Source organism: Emydura macquarii, unplaced genomic scaffold, assembly GCF_026122565.2.
Source record: "Emydura macquarii macquarii isolate MOO-44397 ecotype Brisbane River unplaced genomic scaffold, CSIRO-AGI_Emac_v2 contig_3044, whole genome shotgun sequence".
Lineage (NCBI taxonomy): Eukaryota > Metazoa > Chordata > Testudines > Chelidae > Emydura > Emydura macquarii.
Window position 1 is genome coordinate 3,674,822 of NW_027133181.1, and position 15,282 is coordinate 3,690,103.

Here is a 15,282-nt window from a genome sequence, read left to right on the forward strand (position 1 = left end):
CAATTCCAACTTTAGATTCACAGGACTGGTATTCAGCTCTCAAATTAGACATTTATTTTCATAAAGCAGTCCATCCTGCCCACAGGAAATATTGAAAGTTCCAGATGGGCTTTTCCCACTAGCAGTGCAGAATCCTGCTATTAGATCTGTTAGTAACACCAAGAGTATTTATAAAATGCGTAGAAATAGTGGCAGTTTACTTGAGAAGACCAAGAGTCCAGGTTTACACATATTTAGAAGATTGGCTCATTCATGTGAATGCTCTACAAAAGGTGACCAACTTCATACAGCAGACGAGGTGGTCAGGAAAATTCTGCTTGAACATTTTTCTTTGAAATTTGCTGACTTGTCAATTGAATCATTCCTGCAAAAGTTTCAATTTTAATGAACTTCTGATGGACTCCAAGCAGGGCCAGTGCTTCCAAAGCTTCCTGACCTCCCTTCATTCCACCAAGATGGCTGTCAAGGACCTTAAACTGTGGAACCTGACAATTTTTGTCAGATTCATCTGCCCATCACTGAATAGCTTTAGTGAAACTTACTAGACTTTTGTTGTGACTTTAACAAGAGTCTGGTCAGATTAATGGCTGCTATTTAGTGATGTGTAGCCATGAACCTGACAATCATGTCCATTTCAGTTAGCAGCTATCAGGGCTTCCAGGGTCCCTGTCTGTGACAGCCTGCCAGCTGGGGATCCCAGCAAGCACACTTGGTTTTGAAAACACCACATTTAATTGCTTCTGAAACACAATATTGCAGGATTCCTGTTTTGAGTTTTTGGCTTTTCATTCAATTTTCTGAAGACTCAGCTTTTCACAGAACTAAAATTTGTTTTTTCAGTCAGCTCTGCAGCAGACTCTACAACTTTTCACCTCCCTAGGACTCAAGGTAAATGAAGATAAATCAGTGTTAGTTCCTACTTGAAGGATAGAATTTATAGGGATAGTTCTATACTCCACTACAGCAATGGCTTGTCTGCCAAGAAAGATTGCAAGCCATAGTAGATCATGTCAGCCACCTACAAGTTCGTTCTCTGATATCTATGAGAATTTGTTTCAGACTTCTATTGCAGATGGCGTCCTGCTTACACATAACTCAGCATGCCGGATTTCATGTTTGGTTTATGCAAGAATGGCTGAAATCTTTTATATCAGCCCAACAGATTTCACCTAGGTGTGAGGGTTCAGGTCCTCCCAGAAGTCCCTGTTGTCATTGATTTGGTGGAAGACCTTTCTAAAAGAGAGTGCCCTTCTCTCTACCATTGTAATCAGAAACTTTGATAGATGTTTATTGGGTGGGGAGCCCACTTAGCCAGTCTTCAAACATTAGGCTTGTGGGTACATCTATGCAGCAACTAGGATATGTGATTCTCAGCTTGGATAGACATATGCACTATGCTCTATTTGAGCTAGTGCCTAAAAATAACTATCCAAGTACAATCCAAGCCAACCCCATGGATATGTACTCAGGTGGCTAGCCCGAGCAACCACATGTGCTATTCCGGTTGCATTGCTACTTTTAGGTGTTAGCTCAAGCAGAGCTAGTGCGTGCATGTCAACCTGAGCTGGGGAATTGCACCTCCCAGCCACTGTCCAGATATACCCTTCTTGCTAAGGGCCATTTATCGAGTGTGCACAGTATTCCTCCAAGTTCTGAAGGGTTTATGAATTCAGATCATGAACAACACCACAGCTATGTTTTATATGAACAAGCAAGAGGTCTCACCCAATGTTCTTGCCGAATGTAGTTTCTGACTTCCATCTTATCAAAGTAATACATCTGCCTGTCTTTTTTCCGAAGCCATGTTCCAGCAAAGGGGAAGCTAAACTTCAAACCTTAGACATGCTTAGGGTGCTCTTCTTCCAACTTGATAGGTCTAAGCCATTTAGGGTATCACCTAGGTTATTAGTCTGACCTCTCTCCCTCTCTTCATGAACTACTATCAATGCAGAGGCTTTCTCATTTTATTTCCTTGTGCATTAAGTTGTGCTATGAGAGAGTCAATTGAGATTCACCTTTTGAGAGTTACACAGCCTTCCCTCCCTCACTATTATGGAATCCTGTAACACCTGGATTCTGAAGGAATTGAGAGATGGTTAGGGACACTTTGCCGTTTACACCCTTAAGTGGGAGATATAAGGATTATTGAGGGCACAGGCACAGTCCCAACAGATTCTGCTGGCCAAAATAATCTGAATTTGAATTCATGGGACGTGTGTACACCATATATATATAACACATCTCAAAGAACCACAGTTACTGTTAGGTAAGTAAGTTTCTTCCTGGTGTAGTAGCCATATACCACTCAGTGTTCTGTATTGCACTCATGCCTGTCTTTTGATTTTAAGCACTTTATGGCAAGGACTTTAATTGCTTTTTTACACATCTGCTTATTGTAGAGAGGTCTGAGAGTACTTTTTTAAATGAAAAATGCAGTTAAGCTTCCAGACAAATGTGATTATGGATACTCGTGTGATATAGCCTATGGAATTGGTTATTGCTTCTAAGTCGACACTGACCAGAATAAAGTTTGGGACTTTTAACTTTAACATATACAGGATTTAGCTATTTTCTGCATCTTTCCTTAGTTCTACTGCTCTGGACTTCAGTGATCACTTCAGAATATGTTCTCTTGATTTTTTCCGTTTGTTCTGGTAATTCTTATTTACACTCTAATTTCAGGGTGTGTTGAGCAAAGCAGTGAACTGGAGAGAGCTAGAGAAACAGTACTGTGCTCAAACTGTTTATGAAGAAGAAATTGTTCAAATGCTTGAATATTGTGGAGTAAGTAACGTTCACTTTCCATATTAGCTTTTGGTAAAATACAGTTTATATACAAAATCCCATCAAATGTCATGTCTAGATACTTTCAGCAGACATTCATTAAATACATGTTAACATATTGGTTCCTTAATTTTTTTTATTAGTTTGACAAATGTTTGATGTAGAAATCACCTTTAAATAAGCAAAGATTAATACCTCTTATTGTCATATAATGCATTTTTATAAGTGTTGAACTCTCTTCAGATTACTGTTTATGACCAGCTAGGACAGACACCAGTTTATGTAATTCTCAAAATAAAGGTACATAAAGCACAATATCTTTTAATTTACCATATCTCCATGTCCACCTCTCTAGCAAAAAATAAAAGTTCTTGATGGTCTTGTATTAGTGCCAGAAGATTAAAAAAATTAAGAACTTTCAGAATGTTCTTTGAAATGTTGTTTTTTATAGGGATGGGGAATCAGAGCATTGAAAACCAAATTCCCAAATGCAGAAAACTAACCAAATGCCAAATGAAGTGATTTACTGTTGAATCTGTTACCTTGCTTATTTTTTTGTTGAAATATGTACACATACTTCAGCAATTAAAAAGACATGACCTGATGTGAGTAAATGATTTATTATGAAATAGTTGTTGTTTACCCTCAGAACAAAAATCTTGTGAAGATGTAGTGGGGTAAAATTCTTCCTACATGAACACTATTATAGACTAATTCTTAATGTGCTGCAGTTGCAATTTTGTAGTGTTGTCCTGGATTCTTTTCATTGTTTAGTAACATACCCTGTTTCTCCAAAAATTTCATCTGTGCAAGTTTCTCACTTCTGGTTCTTAGAGCGGTATTGGTAGAACTCTTAGTTCTGCAGGTTTTCTACCCTAATAACAATGACAATGGGGTAAAAATATAAGCCAAGAACTCTTACAGTTCTCATCACCCTATACAGAATATAAATGCTGCCTCTGAATATTTTTTCTTTTTTTGACCCATTATCAACAATGCATAGGAGACTCTTGATTGGCAATCATTTCAGCTCTTCACTGGATCCCAAAAAGATATTGTTGGATATCCTTTGCTTGTCTTCTAACCATAACTGGTATAGTGAATACACTTCGTTTTAGACCTTTGCCTCAGTGCTTAAGCGTTTGTTTTTCTTAGTGCTTTGACACCTGCCTCAGAACTGAGGCACTGCTACTTTGGTGCCTTGCTTTGACATCTGTTTGTTTTTCTGGCAAACACCCCAGCAGTTTTAAGGTATTGACAAGAGCAGAGGAACTAGCAGCTGGCTGTGTGCTGATGAACTATCAATATACACTGAACTCATATTTGAGGATATCTTCCTAGTATCCACAGGCAAATGGATTTTTCAGGCTCTGACTATAGCCTTTTTCCAAAGTAGTTTTGGATCTCTGCTCTCTCCCCAACCTCAGCAGTTATGATCAATAAAATGTCTACTGATACCTGACTTTCTTTTAGTCTGTGAATAAATAGCTATTAGTATTAATTTTTCAATCTCTTCTCATTAGCAAATTCAATGCTATTTTGTAGATGTGCATTTCTGAAAAGCTAACCACTTGAGCTCTTCGTCCAGAAACTGAAGTAGTGTATTTATAACTGAAATAACTTAAAAGTGGAAGCATAATACAGAATTATAAATCAGATGTCCAGATATATAGCTCTGCTCTAGTAACATCCGCAACATTGTAATATGCTCAAAAATATGAGGGAAAGGTAAAAAGAAGAAACAAAATTGGAAAAAATAAGAGAAGTTACATAGCAATTCAATTAATTTTCAGGTAGTTTCCTCATATTAAATGTTTCCCAATATATGCTTGCTTTGCTCTTTAAAAGACAGTTTACACCACTTCTAATGGGACTGAATGTTCATAGGATCCTTAAGTACTCCTTTTTAGATTACTTGTTTGATTCTAGATCAGTTCAGTAATAAACAAAAGTAATTTGCATCCAACATGTGGTACTCTGTGTTTTAGTTGTATTTCCTAATGGACAGACATCTGCATCATAAGAACCACCACCATAATTGAGTACTTAGTGCTACATGGACAGACAAGAATTAGTATATGAAGTGCTAATGTGGGTCAGGATTTAGATCAAATTGGCCAAACTGTATGCCAAAGTTTGGATATTGTCTGTGCACCTAGTACTGTGGCTGGCTCATACCAGAACTCTCGCGTTGTCTATCATGACCACTAAATTCACTCACTTTTTTTTAATAAATTGACCGAAAAATATGAAAAACCCTTAATAAAAGGCCTGTATTTCTGTTTAGACAGACTCTTTCAAGATGGGACAAGACTTTGTTAAAAATTCCCCCAACAGTGTGGACAGTCTGAACAACCTAGCTCTAACTTCCAGAATGTTGAATCTGGATTCAACAAGCAAAATTCTGTCTAAAGAAGCCGTTCACTGCCTTAGCACTAGTACAAGTACTCTAAGTGCCTCATCAAAAAGACTGTTACTGCAAGATGCTCCTAAAATGCAGTGTATAAATCAAATATTTTCAACCAGCAGCAGTAGCAATAAGAACTTCACCAGCCAGCAGGAGCACCTGATAAGTGAAGAAAGGAAAAGGGACACTTTACAGAGAGAATCACTGAGGTTCATGAAAGGTGTTATGGATGAATGTACCCATGTAGCTAATTTCTCAGGTACTTATTTATTTTAATGTAGGGATTGGGATAATTGTCTGTCATAACCTTTTATTATCTATGCAATAATTGTACGCATACTGTTACCTCAGAAACTTTGTATATTGAATTGGAAAGTATGTCATAGGTGTCTTTACAGAATGGAAATATAAATCAGGTGTCTTTTTAAAATATGTATATCAGATTTATATCTGACATGGATCATCTAGTTTCAGAAGAACCTCCTTTTTGACAAATGCCCTGTTGGTTCAAAACAACTTTCTTAGCTATCTCAATCTAGAGAGGTACATAAAGGGACACTTCAGGAGCTCCACCAAGTCTCTGAGTCCTGTTTCAATTTGTGGTGTGTGTGTGTTTTTTTTTCTCTCTAGTAGTATGTTAGTATATTACGCAAAGTGTGATTACATCCAGCAAGTGCATTTAACATAAACTAGTTTGCTTTGGTTATTGCCGAGGCCCTTTTTTTAAGGGGGGAAACATATTTCCTTGTCCCTCAGTTCTATGCAAGCATACACACGCCGGTATGTGATTTATTACATATTTCAGGGGATATTTGGATTTTTGTAGGAGCCCATTTTCAAATATTTTTAGCAAATCACTGTTTAAAAACAGCTTGTCATCAGACTATGAAAGATATCCATTATTAAAATTGCTGTTTAATTACATTATAAAATTGATTTTTGCTCTCCTCTCAAAGAAGGACACCACTCTTCTCCCCCCCCCCCCCTTCCAGCCCAAAAAAAAAGGTGATCTTGAGTTCATATTGGTAGGGTAGGTCTGCTGATATTAAGCTGTTTTACAGAATCTGTTATTTGGATAATGAATTCCTGATTTGCAATACTCCCAAAAAGAGGTTTGAGAGTTAAAAAAATAAAATGTAGTTCACTGAGTCTCCCAGCAGAGATCTAGCGCCAAGGATCAAAATCTAGTTATGTAATATATCTTTTATTTTGCAATTACACTATGGAATATCTGCTCCATTGAGCTTAGTATACGATGTCCAAGGACTGCTGGAGACCTAAGTTTCCATTTAAAAAGTTTCTAGTCTTTTTTCCACGCAGACAGAGAGCTCAAAGTGTTACTTGATCACTAAGGAGACTTGCCAATGAAAACAAGAGACAACCGCCACCCACTCAGAAGATTCATGTGGGCTTTTCCTATTAGCCACATTACGGTAGCCTCATAAGTAATTGAGAAATACTGCTTTGGGATTAGAAAACAGTTTAACCCTCCCCCCAAAAAAACCCAAGCATTTACTGGGAAAATTCTTTTTTTTTTTTTTTTTCTTTTTTCTGCGTAGTTCCAGTTGACCCAAGTCTAATCATAGTTGTTCAAGCCAAGGAGGATGCATATGTTCCACGAACTGGAGTGCGCGGCCTTCAAGATATTTGGCCAGGATGTGAAATCAGATATCTGGGTGGAGGTCATGTCAGTGCCTACCTCTTCAAACAAGGACTCTTCAGGTGAGAAATTATGTATAAACGGAAGCAAAAATATGGTTGTGATCTTTTCCTAATACCACATTTTTGAGGGAATTAGTTTTCTACATCTTCATGTCATTCTTTTTAAAAAACAAAAAACAGCTTGTATTACTCGTCAATAAATGAATGGACTGAATGAAGGCTATAATTTCTTTCCCAGACAAAATAAATGTATGTTCATAAGGCAACAATTGCCCTAAAGTTATTTTTGCAAGTATTGTCTTTGTTAGAATGAAAAGTAAGTGAAGCCCAAATTTAAAATATTAGCTCACCTGGCAGAAAGAGAGCACTCCTGATATGCACTGACAATTCCCTGGAGATGTAGGGATTAATGAGGACTGGCGAGGCCTTTTGAGAGGGTCCAACCAAAAAGGAAAAGATCAACATACCAAAGTTCAGGATCAGTAGCTGTGTAAAAATACCACAGATTTTGAAAGATGTCACAGTAAATAGAAAATACAGAAGATATATCTTTGTGTGATCAGAATTTCTTGACAGAGGTTTGAGTACAAAAGGCCCTGATCCAACAAAGCATGTGCTTAACTTTAAGCATTAACTTGCTCGCATAAGTGTTTTGCTGGATTGAGGCTAAAGAGAGCTGGAGAAGGGATTGGGGGGGGGGGGGGCGGGGAGAGGAAAGGGAAGGAATTCCTAGTACCAAATTAATGTTGAAGGACAGTGTTCTGAAGATGTAGGACATTTTTCTTTTTAAAGTATAGCATGTGGACACAATCTTCTCCTTTAATGTCTTAGGTTTAATCACATGAGATCGGATGATCTTGGAGAGCTTTTCCCATCAGTCTGGATAATTTGTGAAATGGGACACTGGAGAGCATTAGACCCTATACTTGCAGTACATATATAATTGTTTAGAATGACTAGCATTCTGTATATAAATTTAAAGATATTTCCCCTCAGTATTAGAGCCTTCAGTGTTGCTGCCTCCCTCTCCTTTTTGTTGTGCTTACATTGTCAATGAAATCTTTCTAAGTCTTGGTAGGGTTGATGGGATATTCGAGAGCAGCCCTCTTATGAAAAATGTTTCCCCTTTCTCTCTGTCTTTCTTCTGTACAATGTGTGATTTATTCATAATTTTATTCCTTTACTCAGTGTGTTAACTAAGTCAGATTGTTTGCAGGGTTGTAGCCATGTTGGTCCCAGGATATTAGAAAGACAATGTTGGTGAGGTAATATCTTTTATTGGACCAATTTCTGTTGGTGAAAGAGACAAGCTTTCAAGCTTACACAGACCTGAAGAAGGGCTCAAACCTTGTCTCTTTCACCAACAGAAGTTGGTCCAATAAATTAAATCTCTCTCCCAAATTGTTTGTTTCAAACTTGTGGACCACTTCTCTGATTTCTCTTTGAGACATTCCAGTTCCCATACTTCAAGCAATTGCAATGTGGGGCTCCATTAATATTTATTTACCAACTCTTTTGCTTTGGGGAATTTGGATTTTACACCAATATCCTATATTTCTAACTGACCAAGTGAAATTTCTCACACTTGGTAAGTTTTTGGAACTCTTGTTATTTAAAATATGTTATTTTTGCCTCCCTACGCCACATGAGTAAATCTAAATCATGTGTTGACAATTTATTTCGAGGCTCTGATCGAGATGGTAGGAAGAACAGAGAAAAACAGGCTTTTTGCCTGACTTAAATTCCTGAATTAAACCTATTTATGTATTTAACCCTTGACTAATCAGATTGCCATTTATGTTAATAGTTTTACTAATGTGGAACCCTGTGCATGTTGGTTTGAGACCACTTGCTTATTTCACATGGACTCTCTGGTGAGGATTCTGACACTCTGACCTTTGCTGGATTTGAACCAGTATCCTCGAAATGCGCATTATGCAATTACAAATCCTCCCTGAGTCATTCATCTTCCTAACAAGTACATTTTAACCTTCTCCCCCCCCCCCCCCCAAAAAAAAAAAAAAAGGTTGAAGGCTCTGAACCTGTACTTAATTTCAGCTGCTTTGTACTTGTGCATAGTTGCCCTAAATTCAGCCCTTGGAGAATCTTTCCTGTGTATAGGGTTCTTAGGTGGCCTAGAAGCTACTATGCCATGTTCTCTTGGCGAGGCTCACCATGCTTGGCTGATTCCCAGTTGTTATAGAGGGTCCTTGGCACACTTGGCAACTAGTGCAGATTAAATCTTGGGGCTAGACTGGCGCAATGGTGGTGGATCAGGGAAATTAAGAATGCTGGCATTCCTCTGGTATACCAAGCACTCCTCAGGCCCTATTTTTACAAAGAAAAAAAATAAACAGCCTGCGTCTACTCCTTACCAAATGATATTAATAGCTTGTAATTCTTTCTCTCCATATTTTCTGTTTCAGGCAAGCCATTTATGATGCATTTGATCGCTTTCTCCAGAAATATGCTGTATAGTGATGTTAATTTGCTCAATCTGGTCTTGTTTGAGCTTTGATGTCTAGAATGTCATATTGGCATGCTTTGGAAAGCTAGCCAATTACACCAATACTGAATGGATAGACACCCACACTGAATGTCATACCCAGCAGTTACCAATATTGGCAAAGCATCAATAACAGTAGTTTCAGTTCAACCAAATGCCTATCTAAGATATATCTGCATTAATTTGAACCATGATAATTTTGACAATATTTGTCGATGTATGAGGGATCTATGTACTTCATGTTCAGTGTACTGTTTTATCACTTTATCTATGACACTGTTCAGTTCTGAATAGTTTGCATATCAGCTGTAAAGAGAACACATGTCTATAAAACTGTTCAAATCTATCCATTAGGTTTTCAACACGGTTCTATATTAAAGGCATTGCTATTTTTTCCTGCCCATTCTGTTTTGCCCACTTTTTCCTGTGCTGTTGCTAAAGATTTGTTTTTAAAAAGGGCTCTCCCCCTCCCCCCCCTGCTAGCCCAGCTTCTCCTGTTTCATTGCCATTATTTTGTTGTCCCACCTGTACTGGAACTCTGCCATTGTACTTTTTTTTTAATTGAAATGTTTAATGGAATTTCATTGTTTCCTTGATGCAGTGTTTGATCAAGTTGTGAGCCAAGTGATAAGCTTCTTCTAGTGACTAAAATATTTGTGATATTAAAATACTGAATATTTATAATTTTAGAAAATGCAAGTCTTGAGAACTAAAAACATGTAAGATTAATTTTTAAATTAAAGATATTAAGTATGGGACTAAAATACATACAAATTACCTTATACACTACTTCCTCTTTGCTTTTGTCAACTAGGATACCTTACAAAGAAAGTTGTTTGCCAATTGTAGCTATCTTTTAAAATCCAGACAGATGGCCACATTCTGAACTTATTTGTTTCTGTACATAACTGTTTATGCCATGTTCTTCTTGCAACTATAAAGAGGAAAATCTGTGGCAGGGGAAAGGCTTGAGTGCCTTGAAGAGAGCAAAGATAAAAATTTGAAGGGTTTCTTAAATGAACTTGTTTCTAGACAACAAAGTAACTATTTCCAGAGAGCTCAGTGCTAGGAATTACAGATCTAATGGAAAATTTGTATCCCAAAGCATATGATGATTGCACTAGTACAGGGGTGTCCAGCCCGCAGCTCGCAGGCCGCATGCAGCTCTTTGGTCATAAAATGCGGCTCGCAGCTCTTTGCATGTGGCTCTTTGCTATTTGTTCTTTGCCTCTCTTTGCTCTTGAAATTGACAAGCTTTTCTGTGGAGGATAAGAGAGGAGGGGAAAATGACAAGTGAAACTGACAAGCTGCCCAGGAAATTGAGGATCAGCACAAGTTTCAGGGGAGGGTAAGAGATGAGGGGAAACTGAAAAGGTAAATGTGGCTCTTTGTCTCTGACTGGTCGGCCACCCCTGCATTAGTAAGATTTTACTCTTTTAAAAATAAATAAATAAAAAAGGTTTACCTTGTGTTAAGAAAACTTGTTTTAACATAATTTAAAGTGTATTATGATAAGGAGTGGTGGTATTGACTCCTAACAAGAGCCAAAAACCATACTTAATTCATAACTGAAGAATGTTGCCAAGTGAATAGCAGAGTGAGTACCCAAGGAGAAGTGTTTGTTTTTTTCTTATGTTAGAAATAAAGATTTATTATAAGGATGTTTGTAGGCCAGTCCTTTATGTCTGAGGACTCACTGAGGTAACCTGTTATTTGTTTGGTATGTGGAGATTATTACATGGGTGTTGCTGCTAAAATGGGGTTAGCCTTTTCAGTAGAAATCAGTTTTCCAATTTGCACGGTTAAGTGCTAATAACAAATGATTAATATGAGAATTAACCCAATATGTATTTCTAATACAACACTTCAATGAGAATAAAAGTCACTATATACCTACACTGCAAACGAAGGTTTGATTGTAGCATAGGCAGTATTGTAGCTTTGAGCTAACTAACATGGGTAACAATAATAGTGAAGAGTCCGTAGCATGGGCTTCAGCTCAGGCTAGCTGTACAAGTACATGCCCACTGGGGAGCCTGAGTATTTACTTAGGTTATTAGTCCATGCTGAAAACTGTGCCACCATGTTTTCTTATGCTAGCTAGATGAAAGTTAGCATGGATATGCTTACCCATGCTACAGTCCCACCTTCATTTGCTGTGTAGACATACCTTAGAGGCAAGGCTCTTGCTCTAAAGCTTAATACCAGGTGAGCTGTTAAGCTCTGATTATTTCAACTTTGTCATAAAACTCATTGATGATTTTCCTTGTTTTATATTTTTCTGTAAAACCCTACAAAGGAAAATATAAACTTAAGACTTCATCCTACTCTCATTCTATGTTTCTTCTCTTAGTAGTATTATAATTTACAGAAAAAGTAATTACCCTGCTTCAGAAGATAAATGGTTCACATAAATAGATACTGAGATATGGATATTGCTTTTATATGTATTTTGGAGATAGCACCTAATACAGAAATAAACTGGGCAGAAGCAGAAACTAAGATAAGATTATGATTGATGTTTCAACTTTAGCCTAATTAGGATACTAAAATTAGAGATTAAATATTCTCATGCTTATTTAAAACTGATATAAAGCAACTGATATCAAGATCATTTAATCAGAATTATTTATTTGAGCTACCTGAGTACAGTGTGTTGCAAACACTGTGCAGAAACTTTTGAGTTCTGATAACTGTGAATTTAAAACTAAATACATGGTGTATATGTAGTCCTTCAGTGAGGATTGTTTGCTTTACTATATCTGAGAAACAGCATGTTGTATAATTACTACACCTTAATTAGAAAATTTACTGATTTGTTTCTTTTAATGTATTTTTATTCATTCCCAAGGGCAAGCCTTATCATGGGGGGGCGTTAGAAGATGCATCATGTAGAACATACAACTGCAAATTGCAACTATGAAAAACTTGTCGGTGAAAAATGACAGCCCATCCAATAAGAGACCCTTTGTCTCTCCTGTGACAAATTTGGGAGATCTGTATTTTTATTAATATTGTGTGCATATCGGAGTATTGTGGTGTGGCTTGCTCTATGGAACACTAAGGGTTAGTTCCAGCTGAAGCTCTCCACATGTACCCCACATGAATCAGGCCATTCATTTGGGATAAAATGGACAATACAGGGAATCCCGTACTGAAAGTCTATCTCCAGTCCTCCTGGAGAGGTAAATAAAAGCAGATTTACCATGATCTAGTGTCTAGTGAAATGGTTAAAAGACAGTGAACTGGGTGGGAGACATGACTGAGAGGGGCTACAGGAGTATTGTCTCCGCCCGCCTTGGGACTGGTAAAGCATGCTGTGTGGCAAGGGGAGCCTACTTGTGAGAAAGGGCTATGGCACAGGTAAAATATGCATATAAACCTTTTGTTTTAAGTCTCATGTTTCTTTAGTTACTTTGTTTTGAACAAGCTGTTCTGTCACTGCATTTTTACACTGGTCACAGGCTCCTATAGGAAACTCTCTAGCAGGGGCACCTGCTGAGGCCATGGTTGGTAAATGGGGTTACTATAACTTGCTGACACGGACTAAGAGTTGGGGTCAATTGTAGGAGTCCATCCTGAAAGTAGTATATTAATGACCTGTCATTTGAAAGGAGTGCCCACAGGAAGACTTGAGAGAAGTCAAAGGTACAGCTCGCTCTGAACCATAACAATTACATTACTTTAGAGGTATGTGTGACTGACAATTTCCTGCCATATCCTGAATGAAATGTATTGAACTAAGTTAAACCTTAATTAGTTTTACCATTGTTGGAGTTCATTGTATTAAAAATGCAATTTTGTGTGTGTTGTGGAATTGTATGTATTTCCATGAGAGGGGTAAGTAGGAGAACAGCAAGAGCTGATTTGGCAAATTCACTCAGGTGATAACATCTCCAGAGAAGCCACCCCCTTGGAAAGGTATGCAGATGCTAGTTCAAACTGCATTTACCAAGGACTGACAGAGTTTTTGGATAAAAGCCTAGCTTTAAACAGGCTCAGGGCCTTCTGCCTGATCCAGCAGGACCTCTGCTCCATGGAGGGCCCCAGTCTTGAGGGTAGGGTTGGAAGAATTGAAGCTGCCAGACTGCATTTTCAGATTGGAGTTAATTCTGGTAAGGTTATTAGCATCTGTGTAGGTTCTTTTATTGTTTTTAGTATGTTTTCTCTGTAATGCTTTTTACCTTAAGAATGAAATAGGCTTGTGTAAGAAGTGCTGCATGGTAACGTTTAACTGTTGACAATCACTCTGTTACCAGTTTCTGAAGAGAAAGCAAGCAGGTAGCCTTTGGCAATCTGTCTGTGCTGGGAAATACACAGTGAAGGCAAAGAACTGTGCAGCCTGAAAATATCCCACTCAGAAAGGAGAAGGACATATGACTTCATCCAAGAAAGGCAACAGCTGGGGAGCTAGAAGCCAAGAATGGGTGCCCTTGCTGAACCACTGAGGAGAAATATGAGTGCAGTTGTCCTGAGCTGTAACAGTATGGAATGTATTGTTACTATATGCAAAGTTTGCTGATTTTTGTATTAAACTTCTCATTTTGGTAAAAATGGTTGGGATCTTGCTTTATTGGAAGTGATGTATGGAAGTTTCCCACTTTGCCATCCAGTGATCAGAGACTGGTTATTAAGTTTCTAATCCTGGAAATTGGTCTGGATGGGTAGACAGTTATGTGTCTGTACAGTCCTGCTGAAATCAGAGCGCAAGCAAGAAAAATATGGATATAGAGAACTAGATTGATCTTCTCACCCTCCTTTGCTTTCAATCATGAGGAGATTTAGAAGCTATTGTTGCCACAGTTGTATGTTGAAATATGAGAGTCTAGCTGCTGCCCTTCCTTAACACAAACTGTCTATTGATATTTCCCCACTCTAAGCAGACTTGTCAATACAATATGCCAAGGAACATGTTAGCCTTGTGGGAGTTAGTTACTAGAAGAGAGACATCAATGATGCAAAATTGCCAACCTAGTAACTGACAGTCTTCATGAAATGCTACCAAAGATCTACACTTTCCTGACAGTTTCTAGCATGTACTCTTACACATTTTTGAAGGCGAGAAAATGAAATGGCACAATTTAGTCTCTCTCTTATAGTCTTACATAGTTATTTTCAAGCATGAGGGGCTCAGTATGATTATCACTGCCTTGAGTTCTGAGACATGGGCCCCGTAGCTGCAGTGGGGGGCCCAGAGCTGTCAGCCACCACAGGGGCCCTGCAGATCTAAATGAGCTGCAGCAGGGGGCCCACAATGGTCAGCTGCCACAGCATGTGCTGAAGCCCCCCCACATTATTAAAATTTTGTTGGTCTTCAGAAACTATTTGTTCTTTGAGTGCTTGCTCATGTCTGTTTCATTGTAGATGTGTGTGTGCCTCCCTGCACGGTTACTGGAACTTTTTTCCCTTTAGCAGTTCCCGTAGGGCCAGCTCCGGTGCCCTCTGGAGCCCCATGCACATGGTGTGGTATATGAGGCGCTGCCAACCCTACACCCCCTCAGTTCCTTCTTTCTGCCTGTGACAGTTGCTGGAACTGCTACGACTTGCATTGCCAAGTGTTTTCAATCCCTTTTGTTCTCCTTAATCGCTTCTTGTTTGTCCTAAGTAGATTAGACCTTAAGTGTTGTAATAGTGGTAGTTAGTCACTTAGGATAGTCCCAGCTTGGACTTTATCTGGAGCGGGGCATGCTTCGGTCACCAGGCTTCAAACCTGTGCCTCCTGTGGAAAGGCCATTCCACTGAGCGATCTCCATGATAGTTGCCTAAAGTGCCTGGGGGGGAAGTTAATTATAAAAAGACAAATGCAAGATCTGTAAGGCCTTCAGACCTCAAACTCAAAAAATATCTGCTTGAAAGCTTTGCGAATGGAGGTAGCACTCAGGCCGGCCTCCGAACCAACCAGTCTACCTTGGTACCGAGTGTC

At 38.5% G+C, this 15,282-nt stretch overlaps 1 protein-coding gene across 1 annotated transcript in view; it reads left to right on the forward strand.

Moving 5' to 3' along the window:
* ABHD18 (abhydrolase domain containing 18) overlaps positions 1-11,686 on the forward strand; it is a 41,571-nt gene extending 29,885 nt beyond the window's left edge. The window contains exons 11-14 of the mRNA XM_067530201.1: positions 2,683-2,784; positions 5,072-5,450; positions 6,751-6,913; positions 9,280-11,686. Of these exons, the coding sequence (XP_067386302.1) occupies positions 2,683-2,784; positions 5,072-5,450; positions 6,751-6,913; positions 9,280-9,331 (696 nt within the window). The 3' untranslated portion in view covers positions 9,332-11,686. The remainder of the gene's footprint in view (positions 1-2,682; positions 2,785-5,071; positions 5,451-6,750; positions 6,914-9,279) is intronic.
* Positions 11,687-15,282: the final 3,596 nt, after the last annotated feature.